The 21,997-nt window shown below is 43.7% G+C and overlaps 1 protein-coding gene across 2 annotated transcripts in view; it reads left to right on the top strand.

Annotated features, from left to right (window-relative positions):
* The first annotated feature begins 263 nt into the window (after nt 1-263).
* Nucleotides 264-21,997, top strand: part of Cdc14a (cell division cycle 14A) — a 153,220-nt gene continuing 131,486 nt past the window's right edge. The window contains exons 1-3 of one of the 2 annotated variants that reach the window (XM_028757386.1): nt 264-943; nt 1,724-1,814; nt 20,422-20,497. In XM_028757386.1, coding sequence (XP_028613219.1) covers nt 895-943; nt 1,724-1,814; nt 20,422-20,497 — 216 coding nt within the window. In that variant the 5' untranslated portion in view covers nt 264-894. The remainder of the gene's footprint in view (nt 944-1,723; nt 1,815-20,421; nt 20,498-21,997) is intronic. The other variant, XM_028757387.1, reaches the window with a different exon arrangement.

Below are 21,997 nucleotides of genomic sequence, written 5' to 3'. Positions count from 1 at the left end.
AGACAGCATCTCAGCCCGCCAGGCTGCAGCAGCTTCCTGAAAGACATCCACTCCTCTCTACCCATCCTTTTTCATTCATAAGTTTGTGGCCCCGCCTGACATCCCCCACCCCCACCCAGGCTGAGGGCCAAGTTTCCAGTGTAGCAATTGGTGAAAGGCAACAAAGCCTTAGCAACCGGCTCCTAGTGACCCGCGGGGCGCCTGGTAACTGGGGCCTGAGGCCGGCTCAGAGAAAGGAGCCGAGCTGTCCCTTTAAGGGATGGCCGCGGAACCGTGAAAGTGGAGGGGGACGAGGGAGGGCGGGGAGGCAGGTCTAGGGGCGGACCTAAGAGGAGGAGGAGGAGGAGAGGGAGGAAGAGTTGCTGCTGAAAGGAGGTGGCGAAGGAGGAGTCTGAGCAGCTGCTACTAGCCCCGCGGACACCTCCGGAGTCCTGCCCGCTGCCGCACGAGTGGCCACGGGCGCGATCCGGGCCAAACGTCTTGTCCTCCATGATCACTTTGGGAGCCGGGGGAAGACTTTGCCCGGCCTTGGGAGCTGGTGTGCGCTGTCCAGGTTTGGCGGAGACTGTGCAGCGCGAGCAGAAGGAGCTGCAGCTCGAGCAGCAGCAGCAGCAGCCGCCGCCGCCGCCGCCGCAGAGTCCGGATCACAGCGGTTACAGCCCGGGGCGTGTGCGTCCCGCGCCCAGCGGGTTCGGTTCCCCACGGAATGTCCCCGGGGCGCCCCACGCGCTGACCCTGCAGCTGCCTCCGCCTTGGGCGCCCGCCTCCTCCCTCAGGCAGGCTCGGTGATTGGGACCGCGAGCTCCCAGCTCTTGGGCAGTGGGCAAGCCCCCGGGGGCGGGTGACCTCAGCTGGCCACGACCCAGCCCTCCCCCGGTGCGGATCTCGCTTAAGATGGCAGCGGAGTCAGGGGAACTAATCGGGGCTTGCGAGTTCATGAAAGGTGAGGAGCAGCCGCCTGGCATCCTCCAGCCCTTCCACGCCACTCCCACCACAACTCCTCACGGCTCACCCCTTTGTCCCAAGCCTCTACTCTGGGTTTCTCTTAGGGCCCTGTGTCCCTCAGTACTGCGGCTCGGGGCTCGAGCCCCTTCTCGCCACTCAACTCCCCGAGGACCCCCTGCTTCCGGCTTCTTTTTCACATTCTCGCTCCCTCTGCAGCTTCCTTGTACCCGGACAGTGTAGGCTTCTCTGCTTGGGATCCTCCTGCAAACCTATCTTGGTGGAGATTCTGCTGGTTTTAATCCTCAATCCGCTAATCCTTTAACCCTCGGTGGCTGGCCCGTGCTTTTGGGACACCCCCACCCCCAACCACACCCCCTTGTCTTTCCTTCCTTCCTCTTGAAGTTTGCTAAGCTGCAGGGGCAAAAGCTCGCCTCTCTTCCCATTCCAACGCAGCTGAGGTCTGGAGATTTCCGAACCAAACTTGTGTCTCCAGTTTTGCGGGTACCCACAGCTCCTGTCTGCACCCGCCCGCACGCAACCAGGGGGTGAGGGAACTCAGAAGATGCTCTGCCCCCTGCTGGGTCTTCTTCTAGCCTCTTGGCAAGTTGTGCTTTTTGGGGCTCTGTAGCTTTCTGGAAGACCCAGTTTCTCCAAGAATCCCGCGTGTTCAAGGATCTTTAAATGATGTGTAGCAATTAATCCGTCGTGCGTGATCCTCACGCACTCTCAGCCTCACGTCCCTGCTTCTCATGTTCTGTCTTTTAAACTTGTCTTTCAGATCGATTATATTTTGCTACTTTAAGGAATAGACCAAAAAGCACAATAAATATCCACTATTTCTCCATCGACGAGGAGCTGGTCTATGAAAAGTAAGTTTCCCTCTTATTTTTTTTCCAGCACCCCCCCCCCCCGAACTATTTAGCTTGTTGGTTCTTTGATAAGCGGGTTTATTCACTTTTCCCAAAGAGTTCAGGAGGCATTACTAGCTTTCTATGGTTTGGGGAGGGATGCAGACAAAACCGTCATAGTTTGAACCTGTCAACACTGCAGTCCTTTTAGGATTTCACGGATATTAATTTTTCCTACTCCCACTGCAATTCTGGATTCCTCACACTCCCCAGAGTAGCACCAGGCAGTCATACCCTGTGTCATCACCAGACCTGTAATTGGCCTGTGAATCAGTCACTAGGTATTTATGGAGCACCCACAGGGTACAGGGCAGTCTGTGTATGTACTACAGGTGCACACGGCTTCTGTTGTCTGGAAGGATGTTTTTGTTTGAGCAGCCAGTTTTCAGGAAAGTGGGACGCAGGACTGCGGGGGAGCTGTATCCAAGTTGCATCTTGTGGAAGATTTCCAGTGTGATTGAGTTGACTATTCTTTGAGTAGTAGAGGATTGTCGCCTCTTCCCCCCCCACCCCCCCAGGGATTAAGATCTGAGAGTGAAAAATCAGAACCAGGAACTGAGCTCTGGAAAGGCCATGGATGTAAAGGAGAAGGTTATTTGAATATTTTAGGTCTAGTAAAACATTAATTGGAGAGATATATTTCCTTTTGATGAAAGCAGTAGACAGGAATAGAAAGTGGGATTGACTTATATGCCTTTACTAAGAGAGCTGGTCTTTCAGACAAGCCTTGTATACTCCGATTTAGACATTTCATTTTATTTTGTTAGCATCCTAATCAAGTGGGCAGTCAAATGAGCATAGTGAAATGAACCATAAAAAACTTCCCAGGGTTTACCCTGTTAGAAAGTATATTAGGAATTCAGCTTCAGGATTTATGGATACCACTGGGCCTTGGAAGAGAAAAAATATTCTGGACCTTGAAAAGCCTATATTTTATCTGAGAGAAAATAATTCTTAATTGTTACTTCATCCTAGGGGGTCTTGGAACTGATGTCTTCAGGACATTTCTCTTAGTGCTGGGAGAAGGATGCTTCCTGAATAGCTAAAGAGACAGTGGGCATCAAAGAACCTTTTGCTGCTGTTCCTGAATGACCAGAGCTGCTGAGGCAAAGAGAGGTCTGAATCCCTGGTGTCAGATTACAGCTCCACTCCTAGAGAAGGGAGTTCTAAGCAGCCAGTTCCCTGACCCCCGGGCACCTGGATGATGTCACCACCTTTAGTGTTTATTGAGTGGACACTCTATTGTTGGGCACCTTCTTGGCTTTCTGTCTGTGAGCAGAGTGCCTAGGGACCTTTGTGTGCCTGAGGGTAGGACTGTGTATACACTCTATTATGTTCACTCTGCAGTGACTAAAGAGCCAGGGTTTATTAATATGCATTTGAACAGTCTCCAGTTATTGAGGTCTGAATCACTTCCCTGGGGATTGCTAGATAGTAGACTTAGCAAAACTTTACAGTTAATCAACTAAACACAGTGCACAGTGGTGTCTTAAAAATAATGAAGATTTTATGGATTTTAATATTTAAACTTTTTTTTTTTTTTTTTTTTTTTTGCACCGTGTTCCTGGTGTCTCCTAAGGACAGACTTGCTAGAGAGGCCATCTGGTTCACTTTGTGAGTTTGGATGTGAACTTGAAACTGCAAGAAGCTGAGCATGGCGTACATCTCTTTAATTCTAGCATGTAGGGAGCAAAGGTAGAGGCAGGTGGATCTCTGTGAGTTTGAGGGCAGCCTGTTCTACACAGAGAGTTCCAGACCAGTTAGAGCTACATAGTGAAACTCTTTCTTAGGGGAAAAAACATCTGGGAGTGGTGGCTTATACCTGTCATCGCCTGAGAGACTGAGGCAGGAGAGTTGCTTAGTTGGAAGTGAGTCTGTGTTACATACTGACTTGCAAGCAAACTTGGGCTATAGAGTGAGAAAAATGATAAAGACTCAGCCTGAACAGAGCACGTACTTCCCTAGTGTGATGTCCCATAGCATGCCACCGTAGTGACTATGGTCCTGATTACCTGCACAAACCCATCTTTTCATTATCCCGGCATATCACACTGTGTTCTATGGCACAGAGCGTAACATGATGAACGTACATGTGCCTTTCAAGGTTTCAAGGAGCTTCAAAGCAATATGGTGGATGACTAAGAGGTTTATAATGAAAGGGAACAAAGCCACCCTAGGAGAAACCTCACCTGTGTAGTAGGAAGTACTTATGGAAGGGTGGAGACAGGTCCAGCAGAGACGTTCATAAAAGGCTCTGTGGAGGCAGTAAGGTCAGCTTGAAGGATGGACAGGTATCCGTGGATATGGGTGTGAGAGGAAAGAAAATTGAGGAGCAGGAGGGAGGCTCGGGAAGTGTATTCAACTTGTAGTAAGTTGTCCACTTTGCCTGGTGTGTATACAGGTCACACGGGGGAAGTGTGGAATATGACACTGAGAGGCCAGCTGGGGACAGACTGAATGCCACAGGGAGAAACCTGCAGATACCCTGGTGTGCCTTGAGCCTCTTAGAAGGACTCCAGGACAGAGATGGTGTGGCTAGATTCATGCTAATGGCAAATAACAGCAGACGTTTGCAGAGCATTGGCCTCTGTGCTGGATCCTTTGCTACAGTGATGCCAACAGGGACATCAAAGGACGTCAAAGTCAGGTTGGGTACTTCAGTGCCACTGAAATAAGTAACAGAGCTGGAATTTGAAAAGATACCATCTAGTTCCAGAGGATATTAATCCTCCATCCAAAAAAATAATGTAAAAGCATCATTTAAGGGCCATTGGAGAGGATATAAGAAACCACACACAAACTTCGGGATTTTTAAGGGGGAAAGAATAAAGTACTGAATTGACATGGTGTCAGTGCTGATGGAAAAAAGGCAGGATCTGAATCCATGTATGGATAGTTGATGAGGATGCTGAGGGAAGGGAACCAAGAAGTTCTTGGGATAGTTCCTTCATGGTGGACCTGAGAACATCATGAGCCTTTTGGAAATAGGAAAATACAAGGAAATAGGTAGACAGTTGGCTTTAGTGGGAAGATCAGGCATTCTGTCTTGGTCAGGATGAATTTGAGAAATGTAAGGGATCATTTAAAGAGTGTATACTCCCCCCTCCCCCACCAAGACAGTTCTCTGTATATCCTTGGCTGTCCTGGAACTCACTTTGTAGACCAGGCTGGCCTTGAACTCTCAGAGATCCTGACTGACTTTGCCTTCTGATTGCTGTGATTAAAGATGTGTGTCACCAGGCCCGGCTTAGAGTTTACCTTTAAAATACTTAAAGTTGAGAGTTTTCTAAGGTCATGATTAAAGAATGAGGCTGTTTCTGAGGAGGAAGAAATCAAGTTTTTTTAGGGTAAGGGGAGTAAAGGGAGAAGCTATAAATAAGTAGCCAATCAGAAGGCAAAAAATTAAAGGAGGGAAGGAAGGAAGGAAGGAAGGAAGGAAGGAAGGAAGGAAGGAAGAAGGAAGGCAGGCAAGAGGAGGCTGTGGATTATGTCTCTTTGACTTCACTTCTCACAAAGATAGAACGAGATGACCTGAAGAGTCACCGGGACCCTGTGTGGTAACCTGGATTCTATCTGTGGAGCATGCCATCCTGAGGGCAGACACCCTAATGTGTATGTCTCCAAAGAAGGGAGTGTGTTTATATACGTTGTCACATGGGACCTCATACAGCCTGGTAGCTATAATTATTTGCTGAGTGTCCCAATGAAATGTCACCTTTCTAAGTAAATTATCACCTGAGAAACTATTAACTGGGCTCTTTAAATATGAGAGCATGTTTAATCTGGATACAGCTGTGTTTGTGCAGAAGGTTGCTGGGTATTAAAGGATGGTAGAACTCTGATTGAAATAATGATCTTCTGAAACGCCGATGGAACAAATTTAACCAATTGGCTTCATGAAGTCAGTCTATGAGACTGAATTTTTTGTCGTTGTTTCTTGCTTTTCTGAGACAGAGTCTTACTATGGTAGCTCTGGCTGTCCTGGAACTCATTAGGTAGACCAGGCTGGCCATGAACTCTCAGAGAGCCACCTGTCTCTGTCTCCTGAGTGCTGGGATTAAAAGTGTGTGCCACTGCACCCAATTGAGACTGAAAATTTGAAAATTTCTCCTCTGTCTCTGTCTCTCTGTCTGATCTCATTACATATCCCTAGCTGGCCTGGAGCTCAAAATTTAGACCAGATTGGCCTTGAGCACACAGAAAAATCTGCTTGCTTCTGTCTCTGTCTCTTGAGTACTGAGATTAAAGGCTTGCACCATCATGACTGGATTCTTCTTGGTTCTTAACAGAGCTATCTCGATGAAGGTCAGAGACATTTTAATAAAACATAAATGATAAGAAATCATACTTTGGCCGGGCAGTGGTGGTGCATGCCTTTAATTCCAGCACTTGGGAGGCAGAGGCAGGTGAATTTATGAGTTCAAGGCCAGCCTGGTCTACAGAATGAGTTCCAGGACAGTCATAACTACACAGAGAAACCCTGTCTCGAAAAACCAAAAAACCAAAAAAAAAAAAAAAAAAAGAAAAAGAAAAAAAAGAAAAATCATACTTTGAAGCCTTTAATCCCAGCACTAGGGAGGCAGAGGCAGGTGGATTTCTGAGTTTAAGGCCAGCCTGGTCTATGTAGCAAGTTCCAGAACAGCCAGGGCTACACAGAAAATCCCTGTCTTGAAAAATCAACAAACAAACAAACCAAAACAAAAGAAAAAAAAGAAATAAAATTATATTCTAGGCTTTCATATTTTCATAGGCCAGAGTTAAAACAAGAGTGTAGGCAAAAATATTAGTGGTTCAAAACATATTTCTGTAACTGGAGCCTTTAAAGGATTTATCTGTATTGTATTCAGTTATATCTGAACTACCAACTGCATGCTCTTCTCTAGAATGGCTAATTCTTTGGTGTTGGAGTTGGACCCTGTCGTCCAAATAGAGGCTAACTTTTAATAACTTGGCTCATGTTTTTTTGGCTCAAGAGTTAGCAAAATCAATGTGTTAATTGTCAGAGCCTTTGTGTGCTTCTAATGGTCCTCTTAGGCATTGGGATTGGATGCCAGTGGTATGGAAAGCCAGTCTACTGAGAAGGACAGTGTGTACTATCTCTGCTTTCAATCATACTTTCCCATTTCTTCTGCCCTTGGGATTTTCAGAAGAAAGGTACTAAGTTTTCATGACAGTGTACTGAATAAAGATGCTTAGACTGGCTGGAATTTCTTTGGTAGATCCAAGAAATGTCACCAAGTATTTTTACTTATTAAGTATAACAAATATTTTTTTATTTTCCTGATGTAACTGTCATCTGTCTCCACCTACTAACCTAGACCTTGTCCTGGAAGCTTCTAGCCTCTGTACAATCTTATTTAGGCCAAGAATGTTTTCAGCCTCTGAGACTTAACTGCTGAATAAGTTCACCCTTTCTAGCTATTTCTGAGCAATGACTGGCTGGTTCAACTCAGCTTTCCTGGCTCAAACTCCTCTCCAACCTCACTGATTAAATCTAACTTCTTTTAGCTTCTCCTGATTTGCTCTGCTTGGCCTCATACTAACTCTGGCAATCTGTTCTAGTCTTCTGGCTCCTTCTCATTCTGTCTCATTCTGTCTTCACCTGTATCTAGCCTGTCCTCTCTTTGCATCCTGTCTGTACCACTGTACCAATAAAACTGCCCTTTCCCCCTCTTCACTGCCTCTCAAATAGCTGCCCTTTCCTCTCTCTTCTCGTGAGAGTTGTGAATATTCTATTCTGTCAAATCTTTCTCTGATTCATCACTTTGTCTTCCCCTCAATTAGACATCACTTTCACACACGGGTGCTTCTTTCTACAAACTAATTTACCTTTATTGTTTGGGATTAAAGGTGCGTATTAAAGATGTGTCTGTATTCCAGCCAGAGGGATTAAAGATGTGTACTGCCGGGCGGTGGTGGCACACGCCTTTAATCCCAGCACCTGGGAGGCAGAGACAGGCGGATTTCTGAGTTCGAGGCCGGCCTGGTCTACAGAGTGAGTTCCAGGACAGCCAGGGCTATACAGAGAAACCCTGTCTCAAAAACAACAACAACAACAAAAAAGATGTGTACTAAGGGCTGAGCCACACCACATCTAGAAACAGTAAATATTCAGTACATAGTGAACAGTTATACTAACAGTATACAGTAAATAACAGTAAATACTGAGTTATTCTCAGTACATAACACAATTTTGGGGTTCACAGTGTGGTCAAATATCCTGCAATGGTTAAGAATGAGTAATTTTGGTTGGGGCTGTAGCTCAGTGGGAGAGTATTTTCTTGGCATATACAAGGCCCTGGGCTTAATCCCCAGCACTAGAAGATTAAAGAATGAACAGTCTCAGCTAGATGGGGCAGCTCCTACTTGAGACACCGAGAGAGGTGGATTCTTGAGTTCAAAGCTAGATGGGGCATAGTGAGATCCTGCGTTAAAAAGCAAAACGGGCTGGAGATGTAGCTGGAGTGTTGCAATACTGAGTTCAATTTCTGACATTATGTAAACCTGGCATGATGGCACAGTACTGTCACCTCAGTTCTAGGTTGTAGAGGCAGGTGGAGGAGGATCAGGAGTTTAAGATCAGCCTGGGATGCATGAGACCTTGTGTCAAAACAGCAACTAACCAACCAACCAACCAACCAACCCACCCACCCAAACCCTCAGTATGGTTCAAATATTCTTTTTTAAAATAATAGAATATCTTTGATTTATTCTTTGACAATTTCATACATGTGAAGAATGCATGCTAGTCATATAAACTCTAATTTCTCTCTTCTACTCTCCCAGGAACCTCCATCTTTTTTCCATTCTCTTCAGCCACTCCAACAACCTTACTTTTGTGCCTTGTCTGTCTGTCTGTCTGTCTGTCTGTCTGTCTCTGTCTGTCTGTCTGTCTGTCTCCTTCCATTAATAACCTACTAAATCTAATTAGTGCTGCCTATTGGAAGACTGATCTTGTTGAGTTGATCTTGGGTAGGTGACCCAATGACTGCAGTGACTTCTTTGGTGCAGCACCACACCATGTCCCAAAGACAGCATTTCACAGCATTCCTTCCTACCTTCTCTTTTTCCCACCGCCTTCCATTGTGTTTCCTGAACCTTGGGTTAGGGGTTGATATTGACATCCAGTTTAGTGTTGAACACTCAATAGACATGCGTTCTTAGTACTTTTCATAGTTACAAGTCTCTAATTAACTACTGACCACTGCAGAGAGAAGCTTCTCTGCGAAGATTGAAGGTAGCACTGATCTGTGGGGATAAGCATAAACATTTAGAGTCTGACAACATGCTCGTCAGCAAAGCAGCAGTGGTGGGTTCTGCTCTAGCATCTGTGACCTCCAGAGCCATGATTGGTTTATGGTCTTGGGCCTGAGTTCATTCCTGTGGAGCAGGCCTCAAGTCTAATCCAAAAGCAGCTGGTTAACCCATAACCTTCATGCCACTCTTGCATGGCGGGCACATTTTGCACAGCAGAATTTTTGCTTTTTACATCTTCTGAACACATACATTGTAGGTGTTTACTTGGCTGTGTGTGTACCTGTGGACACCATCAGTGTTATTCTATGGCATGCATTATGAGACTGTATACTTATTGATATACATTTACAGCCAATTCTTCTCCTCTTCTTCTTCCTCCACTTCCTTCTCCTCCTTCCTTCTCCCTCTTCCTTCTTTCTTCTTCCTCTTCCCCCTTTTCCTCTTTCCTCCTCTTCTTCTTTCTCCTTTTGCAGTACCGGGGAATCAAACCCAGGATCTCATGCATGTTGGGCAAGTACTCTAACACCTATCTACACTCAGCCCTCAGAGGGCTCCATGATTTCTTTTTTGGTTTTCTGAGACAAGGTCCCACTTTGTAGCCCAGGCTGGCCTTCAGCTCACTATGTAGCCTAGGCTAGTCTTGCCTTCTTGGTAATCCTCCTATGTGAGCCTCTCAGGTGCAGAGATTACAGATGTGAGTCACTATGCTCAACTTCACAGTCCATTCTTAATTATGTGATCCACTACCACCCAATTTTACTTTCATATTTGTTTAAATACTTTCTGCTTTGACCTCTTAGGCTTTGGCAGTGTATAGTTGGACTTTGATCTCCACAGTGATAAATTGTTACTCAGTTTTTTTTTCAGCTTGCTTGAGATAACTGGCAAACACACACACTTGAGCTGAAGTACTAAGGAGTCTTCTTACAGGGTTTGCTTCTATCAGGCAGCATGAGAGAGTGATTCAAGCGGGTTGTGGGAGATGATGCTCTGTTCCAGGTCACCCCAGGGCGGTTTCATTATTTTGTTTGAGGTAGACTCCTAAGACATCAGATGTTCTCATTTGTAAGTTCATAAACACATTCCCAGGCCCAAAGTAAATGACTTAGCCATAACTCAAAACAACTTTGTGGAAAAAAAAAAAAAGGAACGGACACCTTTTTTTGTTTGTTTGTTTGTTTTGTTTTGTTTTAAATGGGTGAGAAGTAGAACAACTTGAAATCTGTAAGTGGCTGAATGAAGACTGCTGTGCAAGAGACCACCACGGAGGTGGAGATGGCATGAGCATTAGTGGTAGGGCATGGTAAACACAGGTAAATGAGGAAGTGGAGACAGAATGGAGGTCAGTGCACGAAGCTCCTAACACAGTCGTCATTGTTAAGAAGAAACTAAGAACTCGTCACGGCCATGGTTATTGAAAGACTTCTTCATGGAGTGTGATGTTTAATGTGTAACGAGCCCAGGGCATTTTATGATGTCTGAGACCAGTATTGCCAGTTCTTGGTCACTATCCTATCTCAAGACCTAGCACTGTGCTTGGTATAAGAGTGATGCCCCTGAAATACAAGTGGAATGCAGGAGGGAGGAAGGATAGGGAGAGAGGGAGGGATGGAGGGAGGGAGGGAGGATAGGGAGGGAGGGAAGGAGGGATGGATAGAGGGGGAGGGAAGAAGGGAGAGATTTATTTCAGGCAGAGTCCTAAGAAAAGGTGTGTTTAGGAAGAGTGAGAGCCTGTTTGAAGGAGAGCAGTCCCAGGTGAGGATGGTCTGTGGGATCCTGGAATCTGCCCGTTGGGTTTACTGATGAGCAGAAAGGAACTGATCAGGGCTCTGAGCACAAGTGCCCCATAGTTTGAGAGGAGGAGTGTTTGAGATACAAATTCGTTACCTTGGATGCCTGGGAGAAAGCCACAGGTTAAGTAGGTTTATGTGTTTTAAGTCTGAAGGAGGAGCAACCTATCTTGTGGTTGAGGTTCTGTTTTGAGTTGTTAGGTGGGAAGTGGAAGTACAAGCATTCCTTGTAATGGAGTCTTTGACTCTGTGGTATTCAAGCAGAGAATAGACAATACCTGACCAGGATACTTAGCCAGTTACTGCGTTAAAGGGAATTGTGTGGGCAGTTCATCTCAAGTTCTCTGGAGTTAGGGTTTGAGTTGGCCTTTCTACATTTAATTGTGGAATTTATTGTTTAGTTTTCTTAGGCTCTACTTTCAATTTAATGGAGAAAATAGTTGGCTTTTTTTTTTTAAATTAACCTGATACTTCCAGGACCACCCACGAATTGTTTGTTGAGTGGAGCTTTTCACGTTCTGTTGTTCTGGCTGAAATGTGTTTAGTCCTTGACAACCCAGATAAATGACATCTAATAAATAACCACAACTATTTGTGGTTAATGATAGATTTCTCCATAAGAAATGTTTGTGTTTGCTAAAGGTAGTGGCTCATGCCTATAATCCTAGTGAGTCTGAGGCAGGAGGATTCCTGTATGTTGAGGTCAGCCTAGGCTACAGAGCTTACAAAACATTTGTATTGAATTGTAGTTTTAAATTTATTTTGTGTGTCTGTGTGCATACACACACACACACACACACACACACACACACACACCGCGGTGCAAAAATGAGGGTGAGAGGATCTCTCTCTTTTTTTTTTTTTTTTTTTGGTTTTTCCAGAAGAAGATCTCTTTTTATCTTTTCATGGATTCTGGGATTGAACTCAGGTTATCAAGCTTTTGTGGCCAGCATCTTCACCTGATGGACCATCTCCTCAGCTTCCAAACTATAGTTTTTATAAAATGAAGCCTTTCTGTTATTTATAAAGTTGGTATTTTGGTTTTCAACATTTTCATATCTTGTTGATAAATTGAAGAATTTTCTAGTTTGATTTACTTTTGTTATAAAATATGATTTTCTTCAGAGATCTAGAAAAGGTGTTTTTTTTTTCAAATTGGTCTTTTTCATCAACATATGGAAGGAGAACATTTATTCACTTCTACCTAGGAAGTGGGCGGTTGACTAAGGTACCTGATACAAAGAATTGGAAAGTTCCATGTGTGTATTTTGGAGGAGCTGGAGACCAACTCATGACTTCATCTATGCTAGGCGAGTGCTTTCCCATCAAACTATATCTTCATCCTACAAAAATCTTATCTGAAATACTATATACCCTTAGACTTTGCTAAAGTGAACCTGTGCTTCTGTCTTAATGAATGGACTGATCATAATTATATAATTACAAATACATCGACTAAACGGTTCACTGATTCAGGTCTAAGGATTTCTAAAGGTTAAAGGGCCTGGTCAGGTGAGATGGCTCTGAGGGTAAAGGGCCTTTTTGCCAAGCTCAGTGAGCTAAGTTCATCCTCCAGGATTCACATGGTGAGAATCACAAGTTGTCCTCTTATCTCCACATATGTGGCATGACATGCATGTGCACATACTCTCTCTCTCTCTCTCTCTCTCTCTCTCTCTCTCTCTCACACACACACACACACACACACACACACACTTTTTTGGTATGCTAAATGGCTTCTATTAGGTAACATTTTGTCTTCTATTGGGGCCATTTGGTTAACTTTTATTGATAACATCCATAAATTGAGTTTTTCTCTCCCTTTTCCCTTTCTCCCTCCCAGCCTTACTCCTTTCTTTCTTCTTTCTCTATTTTTCTTTAGACAGGGTCTTGCTCTGTAGTCCATACTGCCCTGGGCTTGTGATGACCCTCATTCCCAAGTTCTGGGATGACTACATGGTCACATCTGGCCTTGATTGAGTACTTTCTTGTCCTGCTTGCTGTTGGGTCAGTGCACCTGCCTCTGACAACCATTTGCACCCTGATCTGCTGTGAGCCTAAACGTGCAGTGAGAGGAGGCATCAGAAAACTTGTTTTCTGAACGTTGAGTCTAAAACAAGGCTAGACTCTGTGTGAGACTCCTAAACACGGCTAAAGGGCACAGAAACAATACAACTTTGTTTTTTGGCTTACTTATGAATCGGGCTCACTTGGGTTGGTGAGATTTCTTAGTTGGGATCTTACCATAACTGATTTCTTTCTAATACTTATTTATGTGTGCATATGAGTGTTTTATGTGTATATTTGTTCATGTGTATGCAGTTGTGTGTGTGTGTCTTGTGTGTAGTGTATTTGTGTGGTAGGCCTACTGAGCATCAAGTTTCTTCTTCAGCTGCTCCTCATTTTTTTTTTTTTTCTGAGACAGGGTCTCTCACTGATTTGGCAAGGCTGGTCAGCAGGCAAACTCCTGGGGTTCATCTGATTGCCTTCCCAGTGCTAGGGTTGTAAGTACATGAGGCATACCTGGCTTTTACAATGATGTTGGGATCCAAGCTCAGTCCTGAAACCTGCACAGCAGGTTGATGGAACCATCTCCTTAGTGCCTGTAACTGATTTCTTACCATTTACACTTCTTTACCTTTAAAGGCTAAGGAATTCATATAGATAGCATTTGCATTAGTTGTGAAAATCAAGTCATTGATTCTGAGCAGCAGAGTAGATCTGAAAATATTAAAAATATCTTATTTGCTGGTTGTGAGATTAAAGAAGGGCAGGAAGGCCTGTTTGGGAAGCTGTGTGTGGTGGCTCTGTAAGGTGGTGCCTTTGTGGTTTTGCTCACTCTTTCCCCAATGCCAGCATTGGACTTGATTCCCCTGTGCTTATGGAACATGCCCGCAGCTCTGGGAAACACAAAGTAAATGCTCTGGGACATTTAAGCTGAGGAAAACCTCTCAGACCGAATTGAAGATGACCTTTTAGAAATGGCACTGTGGTGAATCGTGGGGTGAGCGCCTCTGGGCTGAGGTTATTTATGGAGCAGGTCGTATTTGGAGCACACCAGTGATGAAGATGGGGTGGTCGGAGAAGGCTGTGATGAGCCCCAACTCTCCTCATCTAAGAGGGCCACTCAGTCTCCTCACTCTCAGGCCCCTACTCTCTGGTTCCTTCAGGCTTTTGGAAAAAAAAATCACTTTTAAGTACATGAATGTCTCTGTATGTATATGACGTGAGTGACGATACAGTTGAAGGCTAGAAGAGACCCCAGTCTCTCAGACTTGGAGTTAGGCAGTCGTGAGTCACCCAGTGTGGCTGCTGGGAAGTGAATCCAAGTCTTCTGGAATATCAGTAAGTGCGTCTAACCACTGACTGTGCCATCTCTCCAGCCCCTTAACCTTGCTTTATACCCAAAGCTTATAAAGTGTGACATGCCAGTCACTCCTCTCTAGTCATACTTAGTCTGGAACAGTCTAGAATGTTTAGAATGAAGAGTGTTTTCTTTTGCTTTACTTTCGCAAATGAACCAATCCTTTATTTATTTACTCAGCCATCCCTGGACTAGGTCCTTGGGATACCTAGGAACTGACGTTTAGCTCAGCCTATTTCAAGGAGCTTGGCCTGAAGTGGATTTTAGACAAAATACCAGTTAAGTGTTAAAAGTAGACAATTGAAACCCTCTGAAGGAGGCAAGAACTAGAGCATTTTTCTTGTTTGATAGGCTTTGGTCTATCCCAGGTTAGCCTTGCACTCACTATGTAGCTGCAGATGACCTGGTATTTGCCACTGTTCACCATTTTATGTAATTCTAGGGGTGAAGGCCAGGGCTGTGTGCATGGCCCGGCAAGCACTCTACCAAATGAGCCATGTCCTCAGCCCCCAAAAGACCTTTAGGTCTTTGAAGACAAGAAACAGAACCTGTGGAATATGCACATTTGGAGAGCAGCCAAAGAGGTGGGGCTGAGAAGAGAATTCTCTGAGGAAAGGTGATTGCCTTGAGACCTAAATCAGGAATATGTGTTAACCAGGGCTTCGGAGTAGCGTATGAAGAAGGTCTGAACTCAGACACTCCTTGTGGCTTGAGCTTGCTGGTAATAAGGTGAGGAAATGTTGCAAAATAAGTCCCCAAAGAGAGATGAAGGTGGCAGCTACAACACCTGGATCCTTGAAGGCAAGGTGGAGGGTGTGGGCTTTAATTCCAGGGGCTTTGGGAGGTAACAAGATCGTTGCCACTGGGTTTAGAGTACTTTTCGCTTCAGGCCCTGATTTCAGGAACTGCTTTCAAAAAGGTGAGAGTTAGCCTTTTCTGTATGCTGAGTCAGTCCTCACTGTCTCTGCCAGAGCTATGGGAGGAGACTGGCTGCCCAGTCCTCTTGCTATCCGGTGAATAATGGGGTTAACTTACATGTTTTGAGAATGCTTCTGGGGGAGTGACTTTTAATCTTAGCAGAGCATTCCCAAAGAAGCCACCCCTTGCTTTTGTTAATTGGAGTCTTGGAAGGGACTTTCCCTTCATTGACTTTGCTTCCAAGTGGAAAGACAAGAACTTCAGAGCTGGATGCTACAAGGTCACTCCTTTTACTAGGAAGCGACAGCTGAAGGCTTACACAACCCTGCCCTGTGGCTAGGGCTAAAGAGAATGCTAAGTGGAGAAGGTCCTTTACTATGTGTGAGGCAGCTGGGATTTCCTGAAAGGATGTGTCAGGGACAGGAGTTGATCCTGAGGCTGAGACACCAGCCTGGGGGTTGCAGCGTGATCAAATAGATACTGTAATCCTGTGCTACCCAGTGGCCTTTCGTTCTTTTTCAGGCTGTCCTGTACACAGGAAACTTGGTAGGTGTTCAGCCACTGGCATCTGTAACTGTGGCAGGTTGCGCTCTAAGGGCATGTGCAGGCACTCCGACTCATGCCCCGTGTCTTAGGTTAGTATGTACCAAGCAATTAGGATCTTCTGAAAATGTGATCGTTATGTGTTTTTGTCAGGATCAAAAACATCTTCTGGTTGGTGGGAAACATCAATAGTAAGGTAAACATTAGCTGGTATCAACAATGTTCTTACACAACAACAACAACAAAAAATTAAAGATGGGCTGGGGAGATGGGCCAGTAGGTGAAAGGCTTGTCCGATAACCTGAGTTTACATTGCTAGAACTCACAGAAGTGTCCAATGATATAGGACCTGAGTCTATAATTCTAGCATGGCCCCCTACTGGGAGATGGCAGGCAGAGACAGAATACTCTCCAGAAGTTCCTGGGCCGGGTAGTCAGGCTCACATAGACACAAAGACTTTCAAACAAGGAGAGGTGAGGAGGATCAACACCCAAAGGTTGGCCTTGGGGCCTCAGATCTCCACATTCATAGATGGCACATATGCAGCTCCATACACACACACACACACACAAACAAACAAACACATACTGCACACATGAAAAGCAAAGTATTGGCATGCCTTACGCTCTTACAGCGCAAAGCATCCTATTTTAAAAGCAATATTTCTTTTGGTTTCACAAGAGCTGAATTAATATGTTGATCAATATGTTAACTTGTAGCATCTTGCTCAAAATGGGTGGCCATAAATTTCATGGCGGGACCAAGCAGTGCTTGGAAAGTAGTCTTTCTTTTTGCTAAGGGGTTGAACAGTTTTGCGCAAAGCTTCTAATGTGTAGAATAAGGTATCGTGGTGCTTTAAACAATGATCTCCTTAGGGACAGACTCACGTAAGTTACAGCTCACTAGAAAAACCAAAGACAATCATCAGCCATCAGCTTTGTAAATCTTGTGAGATGAGCAGCCCATGCTGGTTACACTGTGGGGGTTGTAAATCCAGGCGACCCTGGGAAGTGTTTTCTCTGCACCTGGGATTCTCTTCCATGGTCCTCTGAGAAGGACACAGCCTTCCTTCTTTCTCCCTTTGCCACCCTCCCCCTGCAGGACTCCGTAAAAAATAATTTGATTTTGGCTTTTTACACTTATTGAATAGAAAACCTGTTGCCTGATGTACATTTCTTAAACTTGTTGAGATTTTCTGTGGCTATCAAGGTATAATTTGCCAACCTTGTTCAGGAAAAGCATGCGTCAGAGGGGAGGTCAACTTCATTTCATTCATTTGGAGATGAAGGAGCTGTGACACAATATGTGCACCTAGCCCAGTGAGACTCGAATACCGCTCCCCTTTACCAAGACAGAGTGGGAGTGGGCTCTTCACTTGCCTTTGAGTTGAGCTATTTTGTTGGAATTTGACAGAATGGAGACAGCTCTGGTCAGTGTCTGGATTACAAGTTGAAGGGAGTCTACTTTCAGATTTTTTCTTAAAAAAAATAAACAAATTATGAGTCTGTGTGTGTTTGTTGTTTCAAGGGGCTAGAAAAGGGGTGCCTCCCCCCCTCAACAGGGTTTCTCTGCGTAGCTTTGGTTGTCCTGAAACTTTCTTTGTAGACCAAGCTGAACTCACAGAGATCCTGTGCTGGAATTAAGGGTGTATGCCACCACTGTCCCACTGTCCGTCTAGGGATGCCTTTTTGAGTTTCTTCTCTCCCTTATTTTTTGGATAGTATTTGTCACGGAATGCACTTTATCGGTATCTATTTTTTGGTGCTTAGCAATTTCTTTATTTGTGGTGGCCAGTTTTGTGTCCATGGCTTTTTCATCTTGATGGGCGTTGTCCATTATTGCTTCTCACAGGCCAGTTCTGTGGCCGTTCTGCTCATGTGGCTTTTGAGTCGTTTTAACGGGAAATGTCTTCAGTTTTCAGATATGAAAACTGAACATTTCATTTGTCATTTTAAGAAGCCTACATCTACTTTCCATGTTGGGGAATTGCAGATCGTTGTAATGATGGGGACTGCATTTGGTTGACTTGATTTTGTGTGAGGATGCCCACTTCCCTTCCCTGAACTTGGTAAAATAGTTCTGATCATTAACCCTGCCTCCAAAAGGGAATTCATGTAAGTAGGCTTCACTGTTAAACTGTGTAGCTTTGAATATGAAGTTGAAGTTGATGCATAGTGTTTGAAATGAAGTTGGAATTACATGACTTAGAGTCTTCATGCTTTTTTTTATTTTTTGTTTTCATTATACACACACACACACACACACACACACACACACACATATATATATATATATATATATATATATATATATATATATATACACACACACACATAGGTGTTTTGTTTGCATGCACGTGTGTGCTATGTGTGTGCAAAATGTATGAAGGGCACTTGATTTCCTGGGACTAAACTTACAGATGGTTGTGAGCCCCCATCGGGGTGCTTGGAATTGAACCCTGGTCCTCTGGAAGAATAGCCACTAAACCTCTTTAGTTCCAATTTGTACTTTTTTGAAGCTTGTTCAGCATGAATTTCAAAAGCTGTGATAATGACCAAAGTTGCACATTTAATGGTCAATTTGCATATGCTAATAGAAAAAAAAGCCAAGGTATGTTTGTTAGGAAGCACTGCTTCCCATAAACCCAAGAATAAGAAAATCTCTGCTGTAAATCGTGTTGTCCTAAGCAATATTCGGTTCATTCTCATTTCCTTTCCCTGCGCTGGGGTTGAACCCAGGCCTTGTGCGTGCTAAGTGTGTGCTGAGCCACTCATGCACCTCCAGCCCTCATTTTGGTGATTTTCAGTGGGTTCTTGTTTATATTTATAGCCGTGCATCTCACTGGGAACTTTAGAAATAAGTGAACACCACACTGGGGACTTTAGAAGTGAATAAGGAACTGTTTACTTAAATCATTAGACGTCTCCTTTTGGGCCATCTTGCATTATCTTTTTCACGAATGCTGTGTACAAAATTGGCCAATTTTAGTGCGATAATGTAAGTTCCAAAACATACCCACCTAAAGGCCAGGAGGGATTGGCCGACTTGTAGCTGGAGTGACATATGTGATTTGGGTGGCAGAAAAAAAAATAAATGTCTTCCTCATTAAGAGGGTGTTTTCAAGATGAGTTCTTTTTTTTTTTTTCAAAACTTGGTGGTATTTAATACATTTGTGCTTTCAGGCTGAGTTGAATTTAGAGTGCTAATGAGCAATTTCTCCATGATGCTTCAGTTTTTGTTGCATCTATCTAGGACATTTTTTTTCCAAATATGTAAGGTCTACATAACTAGGGTTCTTGGTGGGGAAGCTCATGTTGCAGCTGAGGAGGCAGATTCAATGTAGAATTCTCCCTAACACCTGATGTTATGGGTGCTTGGTTGAAAGAGTCACTGAAATGGTAAGTTTTGAGGACTTTGAGCAAAGCTTGGTTTGGGCCCCTAACGTGACTGGAAGGGTTGCATTTTAAGGCCGTCTTGAGGACACTGAGTGACAAGAGGGGCGAGTATTCTAGGTAAGAGGCCTGATGTGAGCGGAGGGTTGTGTTAGGAGTGGGAGAAGGGTTTGGAGGTTAAGGGGTGGATGCTTCTTTGGAATGCAGATCCTAATGGGACCTGTTAGGAGGCTGAGAGCATGCTGTGTTAAGCTTTGATTGCTGGCTGCTGGGATCATCCTTGAGTTGGTGAGGAGCCGCTCAGCATCAAAAGAAGTGAGATTGCTGAGATGCTCCGTCTTTGGGAAGGAGACTGGGAACTCTACCAGAACATGAATAGGATGAAGGGGATCTTAGCTTCTCCATCCTGGAAGGGGACCAGAAAGGGGAAGGGGTATAATGAGAGTGATAGCTCATTGGATAAAAGAATTGGTTTTGCTCTACTGTGTTTGAGAGGTTTCTTGCTCAGTGACTCAGAAAAGCTCAGGGCTATTTTGAAGGAAAGGTGGCTTGTCGGCACACTGAGGTGTTAAAGGCCTGTTGGAAGGTGGGTCCAGCTGGAGGTAAAAATATGCTGCTTCCAAGAAACCCAAGAACAGGACAATCTCTGCCCCAAAACAGTGTTGCCCTAAGCACTGCAGTTAGGTATCTGTTTATATGCGGTTCTCATTTCCTCCTTCACTGGGTCACTGATTTGACTCATGACATTGGATAAGAGAGATTTGCATACAAGTTAGTGACTGTATTCTGGAGAGGAAGAGGAATAGAAGAAGGGCCAATATGTCTTATAATACAGGAAGCTTAAGAAGGACAGGGAAAATAAAAGCTCACTGCACATAAGATCCGTGAGGACTTGGGGGTGTTTGAGGGGAAGACTTGGAATTAAAATAGAGTTGGTGAGCTTCACAATGGAGTCAGTGAAGAAGTAAAAGCAGGAGAGAGTAGTTCCACATAAATGAATCCACACGCCTCATCCCCTTGGTTGCTTTTCAATTCTTTCACCTAAATTGCACAGTAGGGAGTTAAAAGAATTTATAACTCAAAATTGCCCAAATAGTTGTGTGTTAAGAAATTATTTAGAACTGTAGAGCGGGAGAGTGGAACTGAGTTCCCCGGCCTGGCACAGACCAGACCTCTTATGTGTTGAACCTTCCTAAAGACGATTGGAATTTGATTACAAATTAGGTGAAATTAAAAGTGAGCATCTATATTACTGAAAACTGTGCTTGTACTAAATGCTATTTTATATATGTATATATCTCAGTTTCTATGCAGATTTTGGACCTCTGAACTTGGCAATGGTGTACAGATACTGCTGTAAGCTAAACAAGAAACTAAAAGTGAGTATTCTAGATGTGTTTATGTCTTGGAATGAAAATGTTTAAGCCAGAAAACCTGCCCAGTGGGATGGCTTTGCACACATGGGATTTAATCGGGTGGTTTAGATCTTTAGAAATTTGTGAAAGGTCACCCAGGAGTTGAAATCGATCCTCCGGATTATGCCACAAAGGACATGTCAACTTCATTCTTTCTTCAGGACAACTGCAATACGAGCTGAGTGAAGTCACTGCCATCGTGATCTAAGAGAGGGCACACAGCCTTTCGGATTGTTAATGAGTCTCTCTATCAGATTCCTTCATAGGATAATTTTTCCAAAGCCTTCACATCTGTTTGTAGGTGCTGTTATAGGGTGATGAAGGAAGGGTCTCATCAGGAGTATAACCAGGTTTTGTTTGGTCAAAATGGAAAAGTTTGTTAAAAATCATCTTTGTAGAGTTAATAACCAAGTGAGACCCATGAATTGCCTGCTAGGACAGAATGTGGGCAGGCGTTCAGTATTAGCCTGCAGTGTTTATATTATGTGAGGTCCTCCTCATGTTCTGTATGCACATATGGATTTTTAAAAATTTATTTATTTTATTGTATGTGAGTACACTGTAGCTGTTTTCAGACACACACTAGAAGAGGGCATCAGATCCCATTACAGATGGCTGTGAGCCACCATGTGGTTGCTGGGAATTGAAATCAGGACCTCTGGAAGAACAGTCAGTGCTCTTAACCTCTGAGCCATCTCTCCAGCCACATATGGATTTTGTCATATGGACGTCTTCCTTTTAAACTCTTGAGTGTATAAGAAAAGTAACATTTGTATTACTAGGATTATTAAGTTTGCTAAATTCAAACCAATATTTATATTTTCTTCCAATTTATAAATGGACCTCTTGGATGTTTCAATTTGGAAAACAGGACACCACATTGTATGCTTGTAAGATAGTCATAGATTTGTAAAGCTTAGTGTTATTATTTTCTATGTTAGAGAAAGTATGGTTGTTCTACAGTGTTCTACAGAACAACTGTTCTACAGTTGTTGTACAGTGTCTTATACACATAGCTGCTCAGCGATTGCCTTTGATTTTTGGTTGAACTTAGATATAAATATAGTCTGGCAGAGCATTTCCTGTGGAATATATTGTATGCTTTATATATTTATAGATTTTTGCCATTGACCTCAACATGTTGTATGGTCATACAATGACAATTCAGTTAATAATTACATAACACAAAAAACTATCACACCCAACTCATTTAGGAATTAAAGCATGCAGTATTATTTGGCTTGAAAATGACTTTGTAAATTCATTTAAATAAGCAAGAGCCAAGCAGCTACTATCTGTAGTTTAGAAAAATCGATATTTTTATGATATCAAAGAAATAAATAATCTTTTTAATATAAAATGAATTTTAAATGACTGAACAAATAATGGAAGGGTCATTACTCAATGTTTGAACCTTATTTTGGGAGGATCTAGGGGTCCTCTCTCTCTCTCTCTCTCTCTCCC

This window comes from Grammomys surdaster, unplaced genomic scaffold (assembly GCF_004785775.1).
Source record: "Grammomys surdaster isolate TR1022 unplaced genomic scaffold, NIH_TR_1.0 126158, whole genome shotgun sequence".
Taxonomy (NCBI): Eukaryota; Metazoa; Chordata; class Mammalia; order Rodentia; family Muridae; genus Grammomys; species Grammomys surdaster.
This window is presented reverse-complemented; position numbering and strand designations above follow the sequence as displayed.